At 38.5% G+C, this 19,234-nt stretch overlaps 1 protein-coding gene across 4 annotated transcripts in view; it reads right to left on the bottom strand.

Moving 5' to 3' along the window:
• The window catches only part of CFAP61 (cilia and flagella associated protein 61), a 115,119-nt gene that overhangs the window by 91,605 nt on the left and 4,280 nt on the right, over positions 1 to 19,234 (bottom strand). For all 4 annotated transcript variants that reach the window (XM_051614319.1, XM_051614320.1, XM_051614322.1 and 1 more), the window contains exons 4-10: positions 17,784 to 17,860; positions 16,812 to 16,879; positions 15,874 to 16,000; positions 9,600 to 9,735; positions 7,507 to 7,660; positions 3,135 to 3,226; positions 1,810 to 1,982 (exon numbers count right to left, since the gene is read on the bottom strand). In XM_051614319.1, coding sequence (XP_051470279.1) covers positions 1,810 to 1,982; positions 3,135 to 3,226; positions 7,507 to 7,660; positions 9,600 to 9,735; positions 15,874 to 16,000; positions 16,812 to 16,879; positions 17,784 to 17,860 — 827 coding nt within the window. The remainder of the gene's footprint in view (positions 1 to 1,809; positions 1,983 to 3,134; positions 3,227 to 7,506; positions 7,661 to 9,599; positions 9,736 to 15,873; positions 16,001 to 16,811; positions 16,880 to 17,783; positions 17,861 to 19,234) is intronic.

Here is a 19,234-nt window from a genome sequence, read left to right as displayed (position 1 = left end):
TTTTTGGATCCATGCTGTGCAGGGGTAGCAGAAACTCCTTTGGGACAACTCTGAGAAACAATCAGGATCACCTCATGCCATCCTTTCAACATATTTGATTTTCTATTGTTTTTTTGACAAACAGGTGGATCAAGCAAATGCAGGCTAGGGAAGCATACAAGTGAAGTATTTTAAACCACGAAGATCTACGGATCTGAGAAGAGGATCATGCATGAGTGCTAATCTTAGGAGAAGTCTTCAGAAAGGAATGCTGTCTTCCTCACAGATACACATCTTGGAATCTCAACTGTTCCAGAGATGTCTCCAGGTAAAAAAAGAATGGCACTGCAGTGCTCCAACACTAAACACTGTGAACATATCTTGAACAGAAACAATGGGGCATAAAAAGGCAGAATGTCAGAAGAGGGCAAAAAGTGATAGATCGTTATCCTAAGCAGGATGCTATGAGCAGCGAACTCAGCTCATCTCCAGAGAAGTTATCTCCCAGCACAGCTACAGATCACAGCTTTGAACTGCTATTTCAGCATAATGGAGTAATTCCTGAGCAAGCCCCTCACCTCAGCAGTACTATTTTAAAATAAAGTTTTCTTCTGGAAAAATTATCTTGCTTGAATTTTATTTAAGACTAGATTGTCCACAAATTAACTATTCTGGAATGGATGCTCCACAGTGTGAGTGTTCTATCCTATATATGTTGATCTGTGTTTCTAAGTATACTAGACACTTCTAACACTGCATTTTTCTCTTTTCCTAATGAATTCAAGCTGTGTTATTCGGTAAATATGTACCAAGCAGGCTACATGTTTTCTTTGTTTTGGTAACTTAGGATTTGCATTTGTAGCAGATTGACAGTGTTCAATCCCTTTGGGTAGGTCTCCTCCTTAATCAAGAAACAGCTTCATAAATAGAATTAATTTTCAAGGAGTTCTGATTTTTCTTTTTAATAAAGTTTTAATAAAGGTGTTTTCAAAGATACTACAGTTCTCAACCTGTGAAGTCCTTGATACCTTGTGTCTCTAAAAATTACATGTATTTTAAAGCGTGGAAGATTTTGGATGTCCTCAGCCTCTTTATGTCTACTTTTTGTAACTACCTACATGTTCTACCCTTCTTTCTAAGATCTACAAATAAGAGCAGGGCTCATTTAGAACCAGAAAAGGCCAATGCTACTGGAGAGGCTTTTGCTAATGTTGAGTATAGGTTCTCCTTTCAAGGGTACAGAGAAATTCGGGAAATAATGTCTAAACCAGATTTATAGATCTATTATACTCCACTAGGATCTAAGAGTTCCAGGTCAGCAGCAGCAGCAATAATTTTAAAATAAAAAGACTTTGTCTTGCTCCCACTACAGTGGATTCTAGAAAATCGAATCAATTCTCTCAGTGGTGGAAGACTAAGTGTTCAGAAACGAGAACATTTAACTGCAGAGTTAAAAAGCAGCTTTATTACCCAATGAAGGGAGATGACCAGTACTGTAATATCTAACTCTATTCACAGCTTGCCAGCTTTGGCATTAATGTTTCTTCTTTTTCAGAAATGTTCTTCTCCATAATTTCAACCAGAATTTTTGCATCAAAAATAAATTATTAACTTGTTGTCTACACAGTCCTACCAGAGACAGGAATTTGCAGCTGGAGGTCGAAAATTTCAGTAAGTTATTAGTGAAGGAAAAATAGAAATGAAAAAGAGGTCAGAAAATAATTCAACCTAACTACAGCAGGTGCTGTCACTTTCAGGCTTGTCCCCAAAACATAACATTGAATGTTGTTATTAAGATTAGGAAAGCAGTAACTCTTCATCCATCCTTACCTAGTTTCATGCTTCTCATCAATACAAAACAGACGGATACAGAAAGCATTTGAAGCTCCTCTGTACACTGGATGAAAAGCAACTTTTTCTTCAGTCTCCAGAAGGGGTGTTGCTGAGGCTTTGACATCATCTAACAGCAGTTCAGTATGGGAAACAGCAGTGGCTCCATCTTTCTGCAATAATAATAGGTGATCGCTTACAACATTTCAAAAAACACTTTAATTATTTCATTAAAAGTTCTTGCATTATTCCTATTTTAAAGTGTTCCAAGCAGACACAGAGATGTGCTTTTTATTTTTCCCATTTTGAAAAACACAGAAGTTCAAGAAGGTATTTTTTAATGTGCTCTGTTTCTGAAACACTAGATAAAAATGGCCTTTGAAAATAAATACATTTTTGCTGAGGGCTAATACATTGAAAAATTAATAGTTACCATTAGAGCCCCTTTGTAAGGTGATACATTTTTATCTTTTGCAAATGTTTCTATATATAAAAAAATGTGTTTCCTGGTGCTTATTGAAAATAAGTGAAAGCTAAAAACCATTATGTAAAGAATATAGGATCAATGCAGACAATAGTGTGGAAATGGAAATAAACAATAATGGGAAGAAAATGAGAGTAGCTTTGAGATGGTACCAAGAGAGAGACCAGAAGATAGATGCAGTTGTTTAAAATTACTTGAGATTAATTTGCTGAGTGTTTATGCTGCACTAGTACAATTCATAGTGATAGTCTTTCATCAGGTCAAGCTTCAGTCAAAGGAAGAGGCACAGAACACGTGCCCTTTAGCTTCTACAAATTGCAGGGGAAACTGAAGCTACAGTGTTGCTTTCCAGCTTTGGTAAGCTTTCCAGCAGTAGCAGATTTTTAGCTCAGTAACACAGTCAAGTTAAAATCTCATGTCTAGCAGACCTTCAGAATAAGAGGACTCCTTCCCTGTTTGTTCAGGATTGCTCTCTCCACATCTGCACTGGAGCCCACCCAAAGCTGTGCTTCCACATGCCTTTACTCTGCAGCAAAGCTGCACAAGCAAGACTCCATCCTTTTTTCATCTCTCAGTGCCACTTTATTCCCACCCCTGTGCTGTCTGGCTGTTCACATGGAACTCAATGGGAAAACTCATTTAAATAATACCCATAAGTACCCTCATCCAGATCTTAGCTAGAGCAGCTTCTGATCTATGCACAACAGCAGATAGAAGTGTGGGTCCATGCGGAGGATGGTGCAGGAATGGAAATAATAATCATTGCTGGTCCCAGTAGCCTCCACCTTTGCATCAAATTAGCTTTTAAAGTCATCAACACTGCTATATACAGTGGCATTACCTGCACAGCTGCATCCTGATCATGAACGCATTCAAAGCTTGCAGATGAAACAGACTCTGTTTCTTGACTTGTTTGGTTGCTTTTATCTTCATCTGAGTAATGAAAAAGAATAAATGCATCATGCTTAAAAACAATAGCTTCATGTTCAGAATCACAGCAATAACTAGAATGTGCCAGACTACCTACATTGAAAGGTTTTATTTATTTTTAACAACTGCAGTTAAAATAGATCCTCCTATAGTTTCCTGGCTAGAACTTCATTAGACTATTTGATTTCAATGCAAAAATTCAGAGAATCAATTGTAAAATAAGAATTTAACATGACAGTTTGGAAGCAATTGCTAACATGTGTATTACATGTAATAGTTTTTTACCCTGAAGGGAAAATATAACTCTTTAATGTACTGACTCGTATCTTAAACTCTGTGCCTGTTGCTAACTTGTTTTCTGATGATTACAAGCATGAGTGAGGGCTCTTGATTCTCAAATGAGTTCTCCTAGAAGCTTGAAACTCAGAATAAAACCTAGTCAAGCCAGAACCCTTACTTACTCATTGAAGCAGGGACAAAAAACAGGGATCTGAATTCGCTTCTCAGTTGCTAAACCTAACTAGCTCTCTAAGCCCCATTTTATTTTTTATAAAAGTAGTTTATAGGTGCTCTTTCATCAAGCTTTGTCAGTTTATTTCCTCCTTTTTCCTCTGATCTGAGAATTTCTCTTCTCTGCCACTTTCCCTGGATGCTGAAGTAACTGCTACCTTGTCAGCCATTGCAATTTTGAATGCGTGTGCGAGACTTCATAGTGAAAAAAACAGACATTTGTTGAACCACACAAGGAATGACCACAGTAGTAGCAACCACAGGCTTTGTTAAGCTTTCTGACATCAGCAGCATAAAAAAAGGTATAAAAGGGCTCCAGAAAAGGAAAGGCACTTTACAATCAAAGTAACAGAACCAGGTTTAAGTCTGCATGACAGACCATCCTGTCAACCTCAGTACACTGTAGCAACATTCTAATCTCATTCATCCCAGCCTGAGTAATATCACCTTTGTCTGCAAACTGTTAACTAAGGTAATGTGATAAAATTACTTGTAGCCATCTGATGAAGCAATATTTAAACACTGATTGCCATGATACATGCATATAAGATGCTATATAAATACACTTATGTATATATACACACGTATACACACATGGCATATTGTCCTGGTTTGATCCAGGATAAAGCAAATTTTCCTTTTACTGATTTTTTTTTTCCTTCAGTGAGCTCTCTTTTAACTAGAAGCAAGTTTTACAGCTAGTGAACTGATAATGCTGGAATGCTTACGTTGCTGCTGAGATGCCAAGGACCCCTTGCTCTGCAGCCTCAGATGCTACAGGAGCAGAAGAGTCATATCTGTAATCCTCCCTTAGGGAGGACTGGACTAGACAGACAGCAAAGCTGACCAAACTATTCCATTCCATATATCTATGCAAGCTCAGTGTAAGGTCAGAGATCATGGAAGTCAAGCCCCTTCCTGCCTCTTCTTCCCTCCTCTTCCGTTCATGGCCAGCATCTGGGGAGGACTCCGTCCATCTGTCCGTCCATCCATCCATCCACCACCATTGATCCCTAGGCCTGTGCATTCCTGACCCTCATAACTCTCTCCTCAGCTCCTGTCTGCTCTGCTGCTCTCTCCAGCAGAGCCATCCAGGACATTTCAGAACTGCTCACAGGTCAGGAGAACGCTGTGGGAGTTGCTGGGGGAGGGGAGAAGCAATAGAGGTTTTGCACATTCCTGAACATACTTGTATATAATTGTACATATTTTCTTATCATTAGCATTTAATTAAAGCTGTCTAGTTTAGTTTTTGATCCAGAAAGTCTCTCTCCTTCATTATCTCTCTCCTTCCCTACCTGGGTGGGAGGGGGAGGGGATCAAGAGAATGGTTGTTGCTGGTTTAATTGCTGATCCTGAGCGAAACCATGACACACTCATATGCAGCAGCTCTGGTTAGATGCTTAAGACAATTAAAGCAGCATCTATATGTTTGGGAGTTTATTTAAGTATCACTAAACACACCTTTTTTTTTCCTATTCAATCCCCTGGCCAGGGCCAAATCCAGAGTGAATATTTAAAATATTAAGAAATCACAACAAAAATGTTCAAAGACAATTTGGGACATACAGGCATATATACATTATGTTTTATTTCAATTACCTAGCCATTATTTTAAGACAGATCTTTGCAGTTTTACACAGCAACACAGTACAGCTCTGTAGAGCTCTAGTGATACCTGATACAAGCGTGGCAGAACCAAATAGAAACTTTTATAACATCATGATACTTGCTAGACAGCAGGCAACTGCCATTCCAGCAGATGTTCCACACCTGGAGGAACACAGTTCCTAAATCTGTATAGTGATGGGCAATTTCCTTAAAATTAATCTGAGGTGAGGGTATTCAGAATGAGAGATCTTCTGACAATGCATCATAAATGTCATATTTGATGTTAATGTTATGGACCAGAATTATTTTAACCATCCACTTGGAAAAGAAATGTTGAAATACTAGTGAATCCTACATATTACTCCAAATAACCACCAAAATTTCTAAAGCGAAGTGTCAGCCGCTGTGTATTTAGACGCTAATATCTTCTACAGTTCTGACATTATCACCTTATTATCTTGTATTGTCACCTCCCTAATTCTATAGGTATGTTCAGAGTTTGATTTTGTATCTAAAAATATAGCTTGAAATAAGTTTTAATTAATAAACTCTTGAGGTGTAGGCACCACTGCTGCAGAAAACACTCAGGCCAGGATGCCCTTGCATTTGAAAACTTCAGTAACTCAAGGAATTCAATGTTTCTGAGCTCCAGGAGGAAGAAAAGAAACTTCAGGAGACCCAGCATAACAAGGTTCTTCACTCCTCTCTTTGAACTTTACCTTGGGAAAACCATCTAAGCTACACTCACAGCCATAAGGATTTCTTCATAGAGTAATGTGGGTTGTTTTTTGTTGGGTTTTGTTTGCTTGTTTTTTAGAAAAACAACTCAAATGTTTAAAATAATTTAGCTGAGATTATTTTAAAATATCTGTTATCTGAAAATCTGCATTCTGCATCTGCATTCTTTTCTGCTATCAATGTGCAGGGCAAGAAGAAACAAGGGTTAGAAATCATTGTTTCTCTAGAGGTATCAGAGATGTGAGACTTCAGGGAAATTACCAGATCTTGTCTTGATTAACCCAGCTACATTTCTCATTACAAACAGCATTGCAGGTGTCAGAAGTTAATTAATACAAGTCTCTTGTTGTCGTGTAAATATTGATATGTTGTTTCTGACTTCATACTAAAATGAAATCCTTTAATGGCTCCACCATCCACTACTGTCAAACATAGCTGCATCACTGTTTATATATATGCTGTACACAAGTGACTTGGAAAAGGTAAATATTGTTGCACTAAATGTAGTAAGGAACAGGAACAAAAAAGAAAATCAAAACAATTCAGTGATTGCTGGGTCCTTAGCAGAGGTAGCAGTCAGCAGGATCAAGAAGCTGGTTCACCATGAAGCCTGATGAAAAGCCCTTGAATCATTCCCATAATGTCTTCTAGCCACTAATTCGTGACACCATATAGAGTAATACCCAAATTACTGTAATTACCCTGAAATGTAAGTGGCATATCAATATTGTGTTAAAAACAGATTTTTGTTTACTCTTTCATTATTATTCAGTATTACATTTTGAAAGGAAAAATAGTACCAACCTGTGATCTCTCTTAAAAGCTAAAGAACTTGAAAAAATATCTTTATTATATAGAGGATTTTTATGTAGGAACATAAAATTACTCTACAAAGGAATGTAGATTGCATTTTAAATTCTCAGCCTTTGAATTCATTAAAACAAAGTTCACATCCTGTTTCGATGTAAGGTGTCTAGTGAACCTTCACTGCCTTCACACTAAGGGACAAACTGGCAGCAAATTTCCAACACAGCAGCCTGCAGGAATGATGCAATCATTAAAATGGCATTCATATAATTGTTATGTGTTATGCAATATAGTAAAATATAAACTATGTGTGACTGATACAATAATAAATTCCAAGCATATAGGTTGGTCTTTATATTGGAAAGCCTTAACACTGGACTACCAAAAAATAAACAAAAAAAAATCCAAAAAACAATAAACAAGGTAATTCTATTTTCAAATTGCACTCTTAATAAAATGAAAGTCAGAGATGAGAACTGTGCTTATGAATGGTTTGGGTGATTTTTCCTGTAAACTTGCTAGTGAACATACATCCTCTTTCAACCTTTTGCAAAGCCTACTCAGGAGCTAGAAGTAAATGCACCTTGAGTCTCTCTAGCATTTTTTAACAGAGATACCTTCTTGAATGCTTGGCTTCTGTGGCATTTTGAGAATATCTTCAGGATGTGGTTTACAGAGTCCATGGAAAGGCCCTAAATCAAAACACTCTTGAAACAAGGAAACATTTACTTGAGAACATAGGCTCATGAATCCTACTGCAATGTCAGCATCCTGAAATATAAAAGCAACGTCACATGTGAGAAAAAGCTGAATCCTGCGAATTTTAGGTCAGGACAAAAAAAATCAACACAAAAATTTTCTGAAACAAAAGTTACAGTGTTCCATCTCTAGCTGTGTATAACAGAAAAGTATAAAGGAACTATTTCAGCAGATTTTTTTTTTTTTGTGTCCTTGCAATGTGTCTATCAGGACCTCTATATTAGATTATATATATATATAAATAATTCTTTCATTAGCAATGACCTGTGAGAACACTCTGATTCTATTTATGAACCAAGTAATGACCTATTGTTTCACTAAAACATTTGTTACAGTAAATAAAAAAAATATACCTTTTAACTATATACCTCTAAAAAGGTGTAATTTTTCTTTAACTTGAAGTGCAGCTAAAGTAAAATCCAGATTTAGCTAGCTGTAATGGAAACTGCTTTGTAAATAAAATTGTGCTCACACTGAAGAGTATACTTTCTTTTCCATTGAAAATGATTAAGTCAAAGCAATGACATACTATATAAAGAATATCTAATGCAGTATATGGTATGTATTGTTTGCAGCAATTATAAGTGCTAAATATTTTCAAGTTCTGAAACTGCTAAAATGGCACATTACTCTGTATGTTGACTATTACTGAAAATTTCCAGAAAGCCGCCATCTTCAGAGAGAAATAAATTCTGAAAAATGGGAATTGGCATGCCTGGGGGTTTTTATGGCTTTAAGCTAAGCTGAGCCTAGTAGAAGGAAGCTCCTCCATTTTTAGTACCATATGCAACTTAATGCACACGTAATTTTTTTTTCTTTTTCCTTATTAGTAATAATGAAAGCCTCCTTTATAAAGATAATGAAAACTCAATGGCTGAATTTGTATAGCTGTTTTATCAGGCCATCAGCACTCAAAAAAAATCCTATCAAACAAAGTTTATTTTTTTCCCCCCCTCAAACAACAAGTGATTGTTTGTTTGCCTTGTTTGTGTAACCGAACAAAAGCTGGGTCGCTGCAGTTGTCTGGCTGCTATGTAATTTTAGGCCCAAGGCTCAGCAGAGGCTGATTAACCAATCCATCTACCATATGTGCAAAAAGAGGTTGCCAGCTTCATTCTCTGCAGGGAAAATTAGCATCTATCTTGGGTCACATGGAGGTGTCTTTCCAATCTGCGGCAGCAGCGGCAAGTATAAACTGTGAGGGCCTGAAACACCTTTTGCTGGTATCATATTGAGCTATAAATGTACAACTGAAATGTATTATTTACGAAGATAGCCATTTGTAATGTGCTATTACACTAATGGCTTATTGTTTCCCATTTGGCTTCCAATGGTAGTGATTACATGTTAAGGTTTTATAAAATCATTTGCTATAGAGAGCAGACTTCTGGAATTAAGTAGGTTGTGTTGCCTATCAGCTTACAGTATCATGCACAATTACTAACACAAAAAAATATTAACAAGCATTTTCAGCAGGATAACTATTACTACCTCTTTCTTATTTAAATTAATTCCTGAGCTTCTGTCTTCAATTCAGCAAAAATCTGCCCGAGCTAGGAGATGGAAAAAAATCTACAGCACTTTTAACTGTGAAAGCATTACTGGCTACTGGTTTTCACACACAATATTAATTTTCACAGGGAATGAAAACTGGTCATCTATAATGCAAGTGACTAAAATGGCAACACAGTTTCTTCAAGATGGCCTGTTCCAATTACTTGAAAATAATCTACACAACTATTGGGAGCTGCTGCTGCATTTACTTACCAGGAGATAATCACTCCTAAAGAAGGTAAAGACACACAGCACGTGGAGAGGGCACAGTGATGAATTCTACCTTCTGCAAGTGAGTGTGGTCTTTTTATTCACTGAGCTGCAGTAAGAACTGTTACCCACATGGGACATCACTAATGTTCAAATTAGACAAAACCAGAACTCACGGCAGACTAACCTCACAAACAACTGCCTGATTGTCTTCATCTTGACTTTCTATAAGATCAGCAAGGAAATATTCATTCTGAAATTTTATTTTCAAATCCTCACACTGGTGTGTCAGGATTGGCAGGAGATCATCATAATCTTCCAGTCTGCAAGAAAGAGATTAGGTAATGTTCTAAAGCTCTACCATTAATAGACCCTCATACTTCTGTTCTACTGCATTAGCATATGGGCAAGTATTACAAGTACCTGATGCAAAGCCTCCAACAATAAATAAATAATTTCACCAAGGACACATCCCCAACACTGGGACCAAATAAACCATGAGCCTCAGCATCAAAGGAGAGACAGAACCACTTCCAAAAGTCAGCACAACCCATGCAAGATTTGGATTACCCAAGGGAGATGCTTATCTTTCCCTAGCAAAATAGAAGGGCAGCCCAGTCAAAAATTCTCTTGCCTGAGGCATCCCAGGACAGGTGTACCCGGCCTTTAGGCTTCATTTAAAATAATTATATTCAGTGAGCCAAGTGATCAGTCAGTTAGAGTTGGCAGGGATCTCAAAAAGCAACATCAGTTGCAATTTAGAAAATCAGCTCCTTAAAAAAAAAAAAAAAAGAAAAAAAGAAAAGAAAAAAAGAAAATAGTGCCTTCCTACATGGGAGAAACAGTTCTGAGTATTGGCTAGATTACTGTTATTACACACAGCGGTGTGGGAGTCACCTGGCAGAAACTGAGCCATTACGCTGTTGTAAGGTCAAGTTAATGCTCCACCATTGAAAAAGATACGAAGGCCAAAGTGCAATTACTGCATCTCTCTGCCTCACGAAAGGCTTTCTGCATAGGCAGGGACATGTCACATCAAGGCGTTAACTGTCTCTACTGTTCCAGTCTGGTTTCCATGCTGCTGGTGCAAAACCTGCGTGAGCTGGTTCCAATCAGTCCAGGTTTCAGTGTTAAACTCTTAGAGACCTCCTACTGTGCAGAAACTTTATTCCATTAAACCACTTTAAAAAAGTTTTCATTCTTAACCAGGATCAACATAAGTCTTAAGAAGTTTCCATGCTTTTACCAAGGCAAGGGAGGAATTCCTTAGTCATAAATGCTGCGACCATGGCATAAAGGCTGATGACAAACGAGTTCTTACACAGAACTGCTTTTGATAAGAATAAAAAAGGGGTTTCATCTGCATCTATCTGAAAAATACAAGAACTAAGGGGCCCAACCAACAATTCTGCAAGAAAAAAAAAAAAGCGGTAAGGGAAGCAGAGTCGTTACAGGCCATCAGGAGTGACTTTTACTACCAGATTGTGGAGTTAAGAAAACCCTTTCTCCTCAGAGCCCAAAGCAGACTGCGGCTGAGCATCCTTTTGTTTATCTCAGTTATCACACACACAAACACACAGGGAGAAAGCTGAGCCCCACAAGATAAAGGAATTAAACCAAGAAGAGTACGCAATGCACTTCCTCAAATTTAAGAATACATTTGTCCTTACCGGAAAAAAAAACACAAAACAGAGACCACCACAATCGGCTTCACTGAAACGGAAAGTTGCATCCTTCAGCTACAGAACGCTGAGGAGACGAACCTGTGGGGGACAACTGTCTTGGGACAGTCAGCATGACACGCACGCTTCTTCGCTAGGGGCAGTCGGCACCCCCCTCTTTGGAATGGAACGTTCATAACACTCCGAGTGGCATCTTTTTTAAAGCGCCTCGCCAGCCTTTCTCCTCACGGAGTGTAAAGGGCGGGAAGACCTGCCGCTGCCCTCCCGGCTCCGCCAGCCCCGCAGGCAGCGCGGCGCAGCCCGCCGCGGCTCTCTGCTGCCCCCTGGCGGCAGCCGGGCGGAACCGCCACCTCCCGGGCCCCTGACGGGACACCGGGAGCGCCAGGCGGGGCCGCCGCCCCAGGGCCCCCGGGGGCCAGCGGACGGGACTGCCGCCTCACGGCCCCCAGAGCCTAAGCCTCAAGTGTTCCCGCCCGGCCGCATAGCTGGCCTGAGACCTGGAAGGACCACAGGATCGTTAACCCGATGCCCTAGCAGTGCCGTAGCTGTGACCTATCCTTCACAACATCACTGTGGTCTTGCAAATCCACGATGCCACTCGTCCCCCACTGGGATATCCTTTCCTGTATCTCCCTAAAATAAGATGTTGATAGAAAAATATACTTAAATACTTAAAAAAAAAACACCTTAAAAAAGTGTTACTGTAGAAACATGCTCCTGAAAATACTTACCAGGAATGGTTATTACTTCCCTTAGCTTTTGGAAAACTCATGTTTCGCTTCAGGCTCCTACTGCTCAAGTTCGTATGTGCTTGTATCTAAGCACTTGCACCTAGAATTTGGAAATCTTAGCTCTGCATATGCAGCAATTCAGAAAAACAACAAAAGCTGTTTCTCATTTTCCACTCTTTACATGGTTTCTGGATTTGAAAGGAGCCTCAAAGTAAACACAATTGGGCCAAAAAACTGTATTTCTCATTTTAGCAAATGCAGTTTGGGTTTCTCAGTACTGACAATCTCTAAGAGTGAAAGACAATTTAGGTGGCATACAGATGCATTTTGCTTCTCCTACACAGCACAATGAATGTGACCTTCTGCCTAAGATCATCTTTCTACTCTGGGCCAGTGACCCCTCTTATTTTGACATTGTTTCAGCTTTTTTTAATCTTGGCCATCTGTCTGAAAGCTCTCTTCTTACTCTGGTTGCTCCCAATGCCCAGCATGGCCTGGATATAAGGCCTTGGACATCCTCCCTCTCCCTCTCTGATCCCCTTGTACTGACCTCTCTGCTGAGGGGTTGTGGGGCAGGATGGACAGCGTGAGATGCTGTAGCCTGGAGTGAACATCCCTTACAGATGCCTTACTAATGGCCTTCTGACCAAGGCGAATAAATGCTCAACCTGTGACCTTTATGGCATCCCACGTCACTGAGCTACCGCATCATCCAGGAGTTTTAAATAATTTAATTATTTTTCTGAAGGGCAGTTGCCAGATTATTTCATACAGTTTCATAGAAAGCCAACTTGAGAAACCAGTAGAGATGAGTATCATCCCTGCCCACTGAAAGCTGAGCACAGCTGCCAGGGGTTACAAATTTCCAAGCCCCACAATTTTTAATTAATTTTTGCTGTTTAAGTGAGAGTCTTCATTGTAATATATTATATACAAAAAGAAAAAAGTATGGAAAATACGACACACCATCAATTACTTGTCTGCAGAATTAATTCAAATGATGCAACTAAAATGAAGTTCCAAGAAGAATGAAGCCCTGTAAAGATTTATAATAATTCACATTCTCTCTCTCTCTCAAACCAAAAGAGTAAATTCTTCTTCGCAGGCAGTATCTCAAGGGACAAGCTGCAGGAAGGTTTTCTATTACCATAACTTCGCTACTGCAACACAATTAATTAGGATAGCAAATCTGATAATGTGTTATGAAACCTCAAAGAAACCAAACTAATTTAGGGGAAAAGGAATGAGACTGTCCACTTACTGAAACTTGTTGTTTGACTGGGGTAGATAATGCACACATCTCCAAATCAAATGCTTAGCTGATTGCTCCACGTCCCTTACCACACTCTGCTTGGTAACACACAACCTGACGCAGGCCACACAGCAAGATGCAGATGGTGATTCTGCCAGCCTGAGGCACGTGGAGTGCAATAGTAAACGGGGCACCACTTAAGCCCATTCATCCCCCTGCATTATTTTCATTTCTGCAGTCCTCTACTACACCACAGTCTTAAAAAAAAAAAACAAACCCAAAAATCAACAAAAAAAAGAAAGTGCAAAATTTCTAGGCTTCAAGAACAAGCACAATAAAGGCATTCCACAGAGCTGCAAATTTGTGAGCTCTTACATATATGGTAGAAACCCAAGAATGAGAGGATCTGAAGGTGACATATCAGCAAGAAACTTAAATATAAAAGCTTAGTGAACTACGATCTGGCACACTACAGTTTTATTTCACACTAAAAAGGTCAGATGGTGAATAACTTCAAAATGAATGGTTAAGCAAAGTATCAATTTACAGGGGTTTCCCCCCCCCCTCTATAAGCAAGGGAAGAGGGAACAGAGATTACCCTAATCTCCTATCATTGACCCAGAACATGTTGCTAAGCAGGTGGCTGGGGACAACTTTCATAGATAAGTCTCTAAAGGGCTCCATGGAACGTTACTATGGATGCCAGTGAAGTGCAAAGGTGAACACAGAGGAAAAAGAGAGGCAAAGCCTCTACTGCAAACATAATTTAGCTTACTCAAGAGAATCTACTGATAGACAATATTAAAGTATTAATTTTATATCACCAGATACCATGTAACTCATGAGAATACAAACAGCTTCCTGGTTAGTTCTCTAGTTGGTTTGGGGTTTAATTATTACAGCAAATACATTTTATTATTAAGAAAAACTACAGAAATCCCAGGCAAGATGGTATCTCTTATGTGGAATATTGGCATCTCCAGCTGTGTCAAAAATATTTCTGTTGGTAATACCCAATGACCATCAAAAGAAAGAACTGATTCAACTTATATAAAACCCAAACATAATAGTTGAAATCAAGACATATGAAAAAACTAAATTCTCAGGAATTAATTCACCTGCTGATATCTTCACAGTATGAAGGTTCATTCACATACAGATAGATGTTAGACAACTCAAAGGAAATATTCATAAAAAGCCTACAAATTGTAGATCAAGTTACTACGCAAGTAATTTTGTAATACTGAAATATACAGACCTATACCAGGATGGAGGAGCTTTTTCTTAAAATGCTCAAGTGTCAAGTGACAGGATATTGCAAGCATTGACTAAAACTACAGGATAAACAGCACAAACTGCAGATTTGTTTCAGGCCTATTTGATAAAATTTAATGTGCCAAGCATCCCTGAGACAGGCTCTCTGTCAGAATCCAATGCGAGATGTCAACGCACCTAATGTGGCATTACCATCTGCTAGCCCTGGTCAATATGGACCCGCACACACGTCAGTATCATGTCATACAGTATACCAGGGATGTGCTCATCATCCCTAAACTTCAGTTTCCACTACAAGGACCAGAAACGGTGATTTAATCATAATCCTGCTACGTAACCACACAGAAACACGTTTATGAACAAAATGAACAAAAGCAACTCCAGAATTAATCTGAATTAAATAAAATTACTACTTCATGAAACATTACCCTACTTGCACTCTTCCCACTGCAAAGCAGAGAGCAAGTGAACCAAAAAGTGACAGATACTGGTTGCATTTCAATCACACTGTAGGGCAGCACATATGCAGCAATGACAGTATCTGTGGTCCAGCAATCTGGACACTGAAAAACGTAGGGTCCCTTTGGGTCAGAAACACTGCACTTCTCAGTCGCTGTACACCACGTGGGCACAAGCACAGGAGGTGTGATTCGGCACAAGCAGAACTCAAATGGCAGAGATACCAATGTGGTAACAGCCACTATACAGGTGTACATCACCAGGCAAGGCTGCTGCTAAAGAAACTGTCTCTTGCCTGGCAGACACTGCAGGCAGCTGAGCAAATAGAAGGAAATAATTCAGAGTCTAACTTTTAAAAATTACATTTATGTCTTGAATCCCGAAACAAGAGCCAGGCTGTGTTAAAAGCACTTTGCATGAAAAAGTGATAAAGTCTTTGCTCCAAACTGCATCCACTGAAACAGATTACAGTGGAAAGAAAAGGGTTACCCTGTGATTTTCTTCAGCTCTCCAGCAACACTGGAGGAGGCTTGTGTCCCTGAAACACAGCAAGAACGAAGGCATGAAGTGCTTACACACAAAAACTGTACAAAAGACTGAAGAGGATTACTCCATATCCAAAGGACTATTGGAACTAGGGATTCTCCACTGTTTTTAATTATTTTAGATAATAGGCCTTCCTATTAGGCTTTGCTACATGGGTCAGAATATGACATAACAAGAGAAAATTTTAAATAAGTTGGAATATTCTCCAAGAGACCTGGAAACTACATGCAATCACTAAAATACACAGTGATGCAACTAAACCAGCAGATTCACAGAATAAACACCATTAACAAAAACTGTATTCTTTTTGGATAGCAACTTAGTTTTAGAAAAAATACAATTGATCTGGTGATGAAGTAGAATAAAACCAGCATAATAACATAAGTACTTTATTAGGTTATCATGGAAAATCATAGCAGTTTGACTAAGACACTGATGCTGTAAACCAAAAAAGAAAATTCTTCCCATTAACACAGACAGATCTACTCACAAAGCAGAAGAAAGAAACTGCGTTACCTTGCTTGGCGCACATACAACTGTGGGTGACACTGATGTCTGGGGCACATGAGCAAGGTAAAATCTAAATCCACTACTGAACCTGGAGCAGTCTTCATAATTTCAAAGACATTTCCCATGTTTGGCTCTGTGAATGACAAAAATCTGTCAGGAGCTAGAGAGAAACTTCATTATGTAAGCTTTTCAATCATCAGCAAAACTGTTTGAGGAAAACAGAGGTTTTAATTTAAACCACAGATGGCATAATGCTCTTTTGATTTAAGCAATGAAGCTGAAATAATAGTAGCAGAAATGTGAAAATTGTTAATGGATTAATTTGTTCCTTAATCCAGCAGCCCAGAGCTGAAAAAAGCCTCAAAACAATCAGAAATTGGTAGGATCAAATCCCTACAGAAATACTAGTCTTCCAACCAATGCTATATGCCACTGGAGAATCTCATTGACAGGACTCATTATGTTGAAGGGAAACGGAGGCTGGCATGTATGGATGGATGTCTGTGTGTGCCTATGAACATATCTATACGTGCCTATCAGTCTCTCAAAGTACAAGCGCTGATTTCAATCTCTTGACTGTATTCAGTCAGAAATCATGACAACGCTTGTAGGAATTAATTTCTGCAAACTTTACTCCTGTTTAAAGTCCTGTTTGTTCCTGGCAAATTTAAAGATTGAAGGAAATGAAGACTGCTGAATGGGCTGCTGGAGTAAACATGTAACCACACAAACCTCTTTGACAATGTATGTCTGTTCGAGGATACTTTGAGATTGTGTTTTCTGCATGTTTAGAAAAGTGACTGTTCTCAATATTAAAAAAATCCCACTAAAACAAAACAAAACAAAACACCACAAGAAAGTCCACCAACACAGTGTATATTCTTATTAATAGGATTTGAGATTTTTCTCATTATTTTAAGAATAAAATAGTATCAAATTCTTACCTAAATCCTCAATCGCTGGCATGAAGAGAAGTATAAACTGCAGTTCTGGTACTGTGATGAAAGCTCTCCTGGACAAGCAACATAACCGTACTGAGTCTTTCATCATTACACCCATCAATTAGATAGAACAGCTAGTCTTTTAATATACAATTTTTTTTTCTCCAGTGTCTCTTAATCTTCCTTCATGAGTCCACATGGCTCAAAAATTAAAACATTTGATTTATGACAAATAAGAGAAAATGCAATTCATCTGGGCTTTTTTTTTTTTTTTTTACCTTTTTTTTTTCCTACTTTATTTTTCTTTTAATTTCCTAATCCTTAGATTTCAAGCATCCTCCTGTTTGTATCAGCTCCCCAGTGGTGGAAAAATTAAAGATGCCAGATCTCTGCTGGCAGATCTCTGACCTGGCATCTGGATGAGCTGGCTTGACATGACAAAGTAACTGTAAATTCAACAGCAACAGCACCCTGTGCAATTTGCTGTTTATGTAAGCAGATTCTGAGTATACCAAATAACCTGAGCAATGGTTACATTTGAGTACCGAGCTAACACAGTAATACATTATGCTGTTTGTACTGAACCTGGGAACAAGTGCATTCCAGAAACATTTACAGCTTTTTAAGCTTCCTGCTCAGTCACGTGCTTTGATTTTTACAAGTGGAAATTTAGGAAGAAAAACCAATCTGCCTTGCAACTGCAGTACTATTTCTGTGAGAAATTACAGCAAAGCTACAGCTAAACCTCGTAAAAGTTTGGGAAGCATACCTGGAACTGCAACAGCTTGGTTTCAAAGCCAATAGTGTACATTTGATTAATACAAGGTTATATTTTATCACCTTCCAAGACTGCTTAGAGAGATATTTAACTGTGATCCAGTGATGACGTTAAGGCATTTTTAAATTCCATATTCTCTCTAAATGATGGCAGGAGACTGCATATGTTTCACTACAGAAAGTTACTTAAGAACTCACCTAACAATTTCTTGGGAACATCCAGCTGCATATTCTTGTTTTGCCACAAAAAGATGCATGAACAATGTGTTCAAAGGCTACAAAATGAGGAATGAAAATCTAAACACCATGCAGTTAATATTCGTTAAGTCAACCCAAGCATTAACTCACACATTTATTTCCAACATAAATGATCTGCACTCACTAGCTTCAAATATATAGTAACTTCAAAGCATATGTAGATAAAGTTATGTGATTAAAGGACTTTTTGCATATCACAATTTTGCTTCTGTAGTATTTTTGATTTACACTCAAGCTAACAACATTTTAATTTAAACACAATTAACAACATTTAATTTAATATTTGGCTGATAAAGCTGATAAAGACTTTATTCCTGGGTTAGAACCAAAACAAACTCATGTACTTCTTACACTCCTAAAATGGTTTTTCTTTAAAAAAATAAATAAATTACAAAGTCTCAAGATTACATCACTAGACACATATAAATATCCAGGCAGAAATTGGTCAGACTAAAAGATGTCTCTATCCTACATGCCTCCAAGTAACCTAGAAAACACTAGCAAAGGAAAACTGTTGTGCTGGAACAAAAGGTGCTATTAATCTGACTGCTTCCTCTTGCATGTTAATTTCAAGTGCTGACCTCAATGAAGGTCTACTTGTAGATGAAATATTTCTTTAAAGATATTCTAAATGGGAAAACTCGAGGTTTTCTGAATAGTTTAACATTAATAGAAGTGGCAGCATATAGACACAGCACAAAGGCAACAGGCTATTGTAATGAATAAACATCAAAACCCATTTCCAAAAAAAACCCCCAAAACCTTGAACCTATCTTACCATTTCCATACACTAGGAAAAAGACTTGTCAACTAGACTTAAGAAAATCTATTTTCAGATCTCAACTTTCTGCAGCACATCTGCATGGAATTAACCTGCAAGTTAACCAATGATAACTCATCTAGTTTTAAGTCACAACAGATTCAGCTGTTTTGTCAGTGCAGAATCGGAAAACATATACTGAACCTTCTGTACACGTTTTAGAAAATAATACTCATTCTAGAAAAAGCAGAGGTGCTCTGCTCTTTGTCAGTATTCCAAAGTACCCCTCACTCCTGGTTAGGACCAGTAATTCCTAACATGCTCATGCTCTTTTTTTGTCTTTCCTCTTTGTATGCCCCTGCACTCCAAAGTCAGCTGCAGCTTTGCTGCAGGAGGTATTGTCATGCAGGCAGCCTGAGGAAGGGCTCGAAGAGCTGACAACACAGCATAACCCACCGGGAGCAGTTGCAGCTGCACAGTGAATGAAGTGGTTGTGCCTGCAGTGTGCTTGTACACAAAGTACTGTTCAAGTGACAAAGGAAACAGATTACAAGAAAATTAAATGTGGGTTTTTTTCTATACTCCCTTTGGCTGTAATAATTTTATTTCTTTTAACGGCACACAGCATTTT

This window comes from Apus apus, chromosome 3 (assembly GCF_020740795.1).
Source record: "Apus apus isolate bApuApu2 chromosome 3, bApuApu2.pri.cur, whole genome shotgun sequence".
NCBI lineage: Eukaryota > Metazoa > Chordata > Aves > Apodiformes > Apodidae > Apus > Apus apus.
Note: the sequence above shows the minus strand (reverse complement) of the source record. Positions and strands in the feature narration are given on the sequence as shown.